Consider the following 8,629-nt stretch of genomic DNA (forward strand, 5'->3'; position numbering starts at 1 on the left):
ATTTTACATTACTTGTTACAAAAGCAGGAACCAATAACAATAAAACAACTACGTCCGTACGAACTACGGAAATACTAATTATGTGGTTTCTCTCGTCCCGAAAAATCCGTTCATTAAATTTTCACCTCCACGTATCGCACAAAAAAGCAACTTTTAAATTGTTGATCATACACGAACTCAATTACGCCGTCCAAACCAACCGGAAATCCCATCCCTTATCGGCCCACCAAACTGAAAAACTCGATTTCTTGCAACCTGCGCCCATTAAATTTCGCCCATTACCACAAAGCCGCTACAACAAACCAGTAATCACGCCAGTAATCTACCGGAAATGTCAAGGCCGCGTTTCATTTTTTAACATCGCTCCAACCCATTTATGAAATTATTCCCAACAATGCCTCCATCCACACCTCTTTCGATCCTAATCACGATCATCAACGCCGCCATCTGCCTCGACTTCATCTCGAACAAAACTCAAGTAAGTGCGAAAATCATCTCTTTCGACGCTCCATCGCCTTCTTATTGCAGAATCCCTCCCTGCAAATCCAATTACCAGATGGCTTAATCCAGGGCAGGCTCAAACACACCGCCGACACAGACATGCCTTATTATTCTTACGAGGGCATCCCTTATGCAAAACCACCTGTTGGCGAGCTACGCTTTGAAGTAATTTCGCTCATAAAAGGAAAAGTCTCTCGATTACTTGCATAATTTCAGCCGCCCCAGCCGGTGGAGGGGTGGGACGGGGTGTTGGAGGCTAATGGAGACGTTCCCGCTTGCTTCCAGATACCGCCGATCGGGTATGAGGACGAAGACTGTCTTTACATCAACGTGTATGTGCCGAAGGTGAGTCGGAGGGCTGTGGTTTGCGGAATTTTAATTCTGGATTTTGCGGGGGTGGCAGAAGGTACCAGAAGACGAGGGGGCCAAGGCCGTCATGGTGTGGATTTACGGGGGCGGGTTCATGTTTGGAAAGGGCAGTTCCGTCTTTTATGGGCCCGATTATTTGTTGGAGAGGGACGTGATCGTGGTCCATTTCAATTACAGGATGAATGTCTTTGGTAGGGATTTCCGAGGCGACTGGTGAAAGTAATATGCAATGTCTAAGGAAATTGCGTCACGATTGTAGTTGATTAAATTTTTTTACGTAGAATATCATAAAAGAACACACCTACGAAACGATACGAGGTATGAAAAAAGGTATTTCATTTCGGAAAAATTAACTTGGGGGCATTTCCGGCTAAATGTGTACAAATTAAATGTCCAGAATTTTTTTTCCTTCTAACCATGTGTCTTCGCAAATTAAAAAAAAAAGTCTAAAGTTATTCAGACAGAATTTATTTTTTTACTATAATCTCTATAAATGAAAATAAAAATGTGTGTTATTAAATTAACATGGGAAAAACAGATACATTTTGATTAACGATCTACCATGCTTACGATAATCTTAAAATGTCTGCAAGATGTCACAGCATTTAATTTCACAGTTTCCAAGTTACAAGATACAGGGGTATGTTATTTTACAAAATTTAAATAGCATTTACTAATCAAAATTTTGAGGTGACGTCATCCAAGTGTTGGTAGGGATGATGGAACAAATTTTGGTTAATGTTTTACCATCTAAACGACATTTCCAAAATGCGTTTAAAATTTTATAACAATCAGTCCAGTACGTTTGAATATTATGGACGAAGACAGGTGGAAACGGGAGGCCTATTTTTTCGTACTCTAAAGGTCATGAAACGTCGAGAATATTTTCTTAATTTACGCTTGAGAAGTAAAAATATATAATGTGTTTCACTGAAAAAAACTAATTCGGCTAAATTGGAAGCGTAAAAAATTGAAAATGTTTTCAGTGAACTTTTTGAATACAGGGTGCTGAGAAAGAGTCGCACTAACGTATCAGGTCATAAAACTAGAAGTCAAGACAAGTTAGTCCATTCAAATTTTTAATTTTCGTCACTATTTTAGAAGAAAATAAGAGAGATTTGGCAATGACCGACCACAAAAAATCCAATTTTTATAACCACAGCAACAAGACAATAAAAACGTAACAATGACATTCATTATTATTTTTTTTATTGTATTTTAGAACACAAATCCGTTGTACTTTGTTCAATAAACTCTAAAAACGCAAACTGAACCTTTTACATTGTTTCACCAAAATAATAATTAAAATTCGGAGAAGTTAAAAATGCAAAAATAACAATGAATTAATACGAAACAAAAGCAGTTTTTTACCATTTGCCGGTACTGTTGCACAAACAAAATTTTTACAGTGGTCCAAAGAAAAAGTCGAGTGGATTTAGATCCGGTGAACGAAGGGGATATAGTGTACGTCCACTATATATGCAGACAAAATGTCGAAAAAAATTAAGTTAATTGATCGTGCATACTGTATAATTTATTACAAGGGGTTACTTAAAATGTCCAACTAAAATTATAGTGTAAGAGTGAATTGCTTTGGTTCTTTGAATAGTTTGCCAGTAATCCTAAAGTAAAGTCTAATAAATTTAATGGAACCCAGTGAACACTACAATTTTGTCTGAAAATTATTTTTAAAAACCTACCTGTCAAGATTGACATATTCATGGCTTCCTTCGCTACTGGTTGTCGTTTTGGACTGAATGATACAACTCGCTTATAAAAGATTGTTATATAGTCTGAATTTTTTGTGAAAATTTTGATGCCTAGAGTAAAAAATCAAAGCGGATTTATAAACCACAAGTACAAGAATATGTTAATTTATTAAATTTAACTGGTTTCACTAACCAAAAATTGTTGGTGTGGGTGACTGGACAAATTCTGGCTAGCGTTTTGCCATCTACACGATTAGTTTCGCTGTTATCTGTCTAATAAAAATCGACAGACACATGGACGGAAAACGGAAATGGGACCTACTTTTTCATACTCTAGGAGTCATGAAACGTCGGGAAAACAGTAAAATAGCCTACTACAATACCTAGCTTATGCTCGGGAAGTAAAAACGACGAGCTGTTGGGAAAGAAGTCTAATAAGTGGTGGAACTGAAGGCAAACTGAGTATGTGGACAGTCCAAGAACTTCCTACAAAACCGTAATTTTCACTGTACCCTTATGCAAATTTCGTAAACCGCCTCAAAAACAAACAAGTGGAGTTGAGGCCAAAAATAACAAATTACTTTTGCGAGAGGTTTTAAAATTTACCACGTAGACTTAAAACGCAGTACGTACGAAGCCTACAAAAGTAATATTTTAACTTTTGAAAAACTACGCAATAAAAAGAGAACACATAAATAAATAAATTGACTATATTAAAAGACGAACTTTACGGAAAAAAAAAACAAAAACAAGAAATTTGGTGCACAATAATTAATATTAACAAGATATTAATGAGGGTTTTCATGAATTATTAAAGTAATATTAAAGAAATTCTAAGTGAAAATATCTGAATAATTTATTTTAATTAGACATCGTAAAACGAAATACCTTGAAAAAACACATCAATAAAGTGTCGCAGTTACGTAAAATATTTGAACGAGTCCACTTCTCAAGTTAGGGGAGGAAACTTCTTTTGTTTCGTTTCGTCTTTTCTTCTACAAAAACGAGTTAGTAAGTAATTTACACTAGAATTAAAAAAATAGTCAGATATACAGTATAACATCCATAATCCGAATTAATTGGCTTTCAGTCACCCTCGTTACTACGAAATCAGAAAGTAAGCCGGAGGAATTCACGAATTAGGTGCGTGCAGTGTTGCCAATTTTACTTTTATAAAATTACGTTTTTTTCGTAATCTACATCATAAAATCCGCTATTTTCCAAACACCCGGTATACATGATGTTGGTCGAGAGAATAATTATGTTTGACTCATGCAATTTTCAATACCTTTTCAGAATGCAATACTCTATTAATAACAGATTTAAATTTATTGTTATAAAATTTTAAATATAACATATCTATAGCTTTCTCTACATAACACAGCTTATCACTTCCAGAGCGTAAACAAAGGAAGTACATATTGTAATAGGGTCCATCGGGCGACTGGTTACTTTAATGTTTTCTCGACGTTTCATGACCCTCAAATACGAAAAAAGTGGTCCCCGTTTCCGTCTGTATACTAGTGGGTTATGAATTCTGTACAATTTTTATAACAATTACTTGACAAAAATTTTTTTTGGCATATTCTCCACGTGGGTTATACAGATGGAGATTTCTCAAGAACATCTAAGCTTCGTGAGGATTCTAATCCCATCCTTACAGGTTTTTTTTTGTGGTGTGACTTTTTATGATCTTTTTAAAGCTTTGTTGAAATTTTTCATCACGTACTTTTAAAAATCAATATCTTAAATATTTAAGGAAATTTCGGAACGCGGTTTTCACCACTGTTTTCCGTTGGCAAAACTAAATAGTACTATAATTATTAATTCGTTACGTCAGTAAAAAGACGAAATCTGTGATTGAAAACATTTTAGTTGCTATAAAAATGTTGGTATCGGATTTGGTTAAACTCGGAAACTTTACCCGATGGAATGAACGTGAAGATATTGCACATATTGTAACACAATGTTTGCTTAAAAAAACACTGAACCTCAACCGCTTCTCCTGTGGCATCTACATTACGTTCTCTATACCCTTTATTTTTATAACAAAACTTTAGAGATGAGGAACTAAAACCAACAACTATTCACAACTTGAACTGCTGAATTAATTCTAATAATGAAATTTAGCATCTAGTTATAACACAGCATTATGCTGTATAAACTCACAATGGTTTGGAAGAGGTTCATGTGCAATTTATTTTTTAATTCACATTTACTTATCGATTTTTAGACTATCTATGTTATTAAAGTAACAAAATGGAGGTAGTCGTAAAATTTACATGGATTATTTAATTGAAATGTGCACACATCTATGCAAATGCTCGACCTTGGTTAGAGCTGAAACAAAGTTGTGCACGCTCAAGGTACGGTCAGCTGACATTGACACATTTAAACAATCCGTCATTTTTGATCTTCACAACAAGCCACTATCGAATTAGCACAATAAGGAAAATTTTAATTGAAGACAGCTGTAAAAGTCAGGCCATGTGACGTTATTTAATCACTCGGTAATTTGATTTTAAGTATTGCAACGATAACTTTATGTACACATTATGGCAGCGCCACAGTACAGTCACCGTTATATTCGACTGTAGTTTTTGTTGCCTAGTATTTATAAAATCGTAATACACTCACTTTATCAATAAATACACAAGCCAGATGCTCCCGATCTCGTTATATTTGTTTGTTTTTCAAACGAACAAAATTTATTGTTACAACCAAAAACAACCAACACTAAAACAAACAAAATTTTGAGTAAACTTCTCCCTCGTTTTAGTCGGCAGACAGAATGAATGCATTGTGTCACCTGTGGTATGCAACGTGACATTTAAAATAATCCAGACGGCATTACTGACCTGGCTTGTTTATAACTCTACTCAGGCCACTGTGACAACTGAAATTCCATACAAAGCACAGTACATTCAAATTCAATTTTAAACATTACCTGCACTTCTACATTACTTTCGCTAATCTCGCATGTTCATCCCTCCTGACAACCTACCACAGGCTTCCTCGCTACTGAAGACATGGCCTCCCCCGGCAATTACGGCCTCAAGGACCAACAAGCCGCCCTCAGATGGGTCCGCGCCAACATCCACCTCTTCGGCGGCGACCCCGACAGAATCACAATCTTCGGAGAAAGCGCCGGAGCAGCCTCGGTCTCCTACCTACAACTCTCCCCCAGGAGCCACAACCTCTTCCATCGCGCCATCGCCCAAAGCGGTAGCGCACTATGCACCTGGGCCTTCCAAGCCAACCCTCTCAACATCGCCAAGAAAGTCGCAGCTGCCTCCGGACTCTACTTCGGTGACACCACCAGCATGATCCAACACTTCAAAAGGTTGAAAGCCACAGCGCTCAGAAAAGCCGCCATTACCGCCATACTTGCCGACACTATCAAAAAAGAGCAGAGTTTCACGTTCGCACCGGTTCTGGAACCGGAGCACGAGCAGGCTTTGATCACTCAGAGCAACTTCGAGATGTTCAAAAAGGGGGAGTTTGTGAAGGTTCCGTTCGTGGTGGGGTTCAACTCGCAGGAGTCTGGGGTTATGGAGGCGGCCGTGGAGGTGGTGAGACCTTTATTGAGTATTTTACCCGACGATATTTTGATTCCGCCGAGTTTGAATAATTGGGATAGAGGGATTGGAAAGGCTATTAAAGAAGAGTACTTTGGAGACGGCGGGAAGTCAAGAACTGAACAGTATATTGAAGTAAGTGCGGTTTTGTCATAGACCTGGACTAGCTTGGGGTTAGTTTTTCAGTGACAACGCTTTCGTGAGACCCATTATCGAAAATGCACGACTTTACTCACTGCATGCACCCACTTATATGTATAGATTTTCATATGAAGGCTACTACCTAGGGAAAAACGCAATTTTGATGGGCGAAGACCACAATATACAAGGTAAGGGTTTTTAATTTGAACAAATGACTCAATCGAGTGTCAGGGGTTTACCACGCTGAGGAACTCTGGTACATCTTTGCCCGAAAAGACCTACAACATGCCAATGCCACTGATAAACTGACACGTGAACGAATGATCCACCTTTGGACCAATTTCGCCAAATTCGGGTAACCCTGTAATCATTTTTATACCACCAATACTTATGACGATTTGTAGTAATCCCACTCCTGATGATATGTGGCCACAGTTCAAAAAAGACGACTATCCCTACCTCAACATCGGGAACAACTTGACGATCGAATATAACTTCAAGTCGAAAACGATGGAATTCTGGAGGAAGCTCTTCGCTAAATATGGACGTCCACCTTTTAATACATATTAATGTTAATTAAAATTTAAGAGAGACGAAGAAATAAATTCTGCAGTTAATTAAGATCATTCCGTAGCCTTCGCGCTAATGGAGTTCAATTTGCGCTACAGATATAATTTCGTCGGTCGATAAGAAAGTTCAGGTAATAGAGGGTAAGAAAATGAAAACGCATCGTCTTAAATTTACAGAATATTTATTAAACTGCTCGTTATCAGAGTGTATTTAACATTACGGAGGCGAATGTTTATGAAAGTCTTGATCGGGACTGACAGCTTGATGAAGTTGGGGCTATTTCTGTTACAAGCATGATTTTCCCATTAACCGCTGAAATACTTACCGTGCGCTAGGACAAAGATGAGTAAAATTGTTGTTAAAACTGTCATTTACACGATAATTAAATGACGGTTTTAACCTTGCGGAATACGAGAAGTTGTTTTTCACGAGAATGATTAATCTCTTGTTGCAAAATAGCAACCCTTGATTAAACAACGCTAATCGGAATTAAGTACCCTTCGTTCTTCTAGTAATGGATTAATGTAAATTTTTAGAGCTGTAAACACGTCATTAGTATCTGGCTAATGCGTCTTTCGTGACAAACCATGAATACTGATTGGAACGGAGATAAGTGGATACAAGCATAAAACTGAATTAATACATTTCCGCAGAAAATAATAGCTTATTGTTGAACACTTTTGTAGTTTTTTAATTAGTAAATATTTGAATTGTTGCCCTACGGCCTTGCGTGTTATATTAACAATAGACAAATTTAGCATTCAGTAACTACTAATGTACTTGGAATTTGCCGACGTGAAAATAGACTCCCTGCTAAAATCAAAATACCAGACCTGTTCTAAAAATATGTTCTCACTGCAGGACGTAATTTGGTCACTCTGCAGGTGCAATTGTGTGGCTAGTTTTAAATCGAGCGCTCGACTAATAGGATTTTGATTAAATAAACAGGTTATAAACCGGAAATGAGGCAACGCCGAAACCTGTTTTCTTCGGAATTTTGCCAAGTCCCACGTGAAATACTTGTGAGGTTTTTTCGACGTGTTAAAAGTTCCGAGTAGAACGAGAGGACGTTACAAACTGCTTAATCAAACCGACTTCTGGAATTTAATTAATTGGTTTCGGGTCGATTAATTTCAAATTGGAAGTGAGCCACCCTTATCCTGTTCTACATACAATTATTGTAAAAGCTTCTCAAGGCCCGTGGAAGTTATCCATAAACTTCGTTTATGTATTTTCCGGAAAGGAAATTGACGGCGAATTCTCTTCCACGGTTTACAGGAAAAAACTTCCTTGCGCTTTTATTAGATTTCATTTTTCAGCGAGTCAAATGAGCCTTTTATATGAGAGATTTTCTATACACAAGAACGAACATGGGACATTCTTTTATGTGTGCGTGTGTATATACGGGGTAATTTCTTACGGGCAATTTAAAATGTGGGACGTCAGATGGGAAATACAAACACGGCCATTACCTAAGGGACTTGATGGGCTGTGTGACGCTACAAATTGGACGCTCCAATTTTCTACCGGCGAAAACACTCAATTCTAACTATCAAATTTGTGTACAGTTTGCTCCAATTAACTGCGTTTTATTCACTGCTTTCATTACGGGTCGAGACACAGCTAATTAAACTTGATTCCCAAAGCATTTTGAATTTAAATGTACTTAAAACAGCAAAAGTATTCGCGCTGCAACAACAATGCAAATTATTAGGGAGTTTTTGCACAACCGGGCGTAAATATACCATCAACTTTTTGACC

The 8,629-nt window shown here is 37.4% G+C and overlaps 1 protein-coding gene across 1 annotated transcript; it reads left to right on the forward strand.

The window, feature by feature from the left end:
• Positions 1 to 346: 346 nt before the first annotated feature.
• Positions 347 to 6,903, forward strand: LOC135133343 (juvenile hormone esterase-like). The gene is made up of 8 exons (XM_064061725.1): positions 347 to 478; positions 529 to 666; positions 718 to 846; positions 905 to 1,061; positions 5,589 to 6,292; positions 6,336 to 6,486; positions 6,530 to 6,653; positions 6,703 to 6,903. Exons 1-8 carry the CDS (start codon positions 377 to 379, stop codon positions 6,866 to 6,868), a joined length of 1,671 nt encoding a protein of 556 aa, XP_063917795.1. The 5' UTR covers positions 347 to 376; the 3' UTR covers positions 6,869 to 6,903.
• The last annotated feature ends 1,726 nt before the right edge of the window (positions 6,904 to 8,629 follow it).

Source organism: Zophobas morio, unplaced genomic scaffold, assembly GCF_036711695.1.
Source record: "Zophobas morio isolate AGI-343-1 ecotype UQ-CSIRO unplaced genomic scaffold, CSIRO_AGI_Zmor_V1 ptg000021l, whole genome shotgun sequence".
In the NCBI taxonomy this organism is placed as follows: Eukaryota; Metazoa; Arthropoda; class Insecta; order Coleoptera; family Tenebrionidae; genus Zophobas; species Zophobas morio.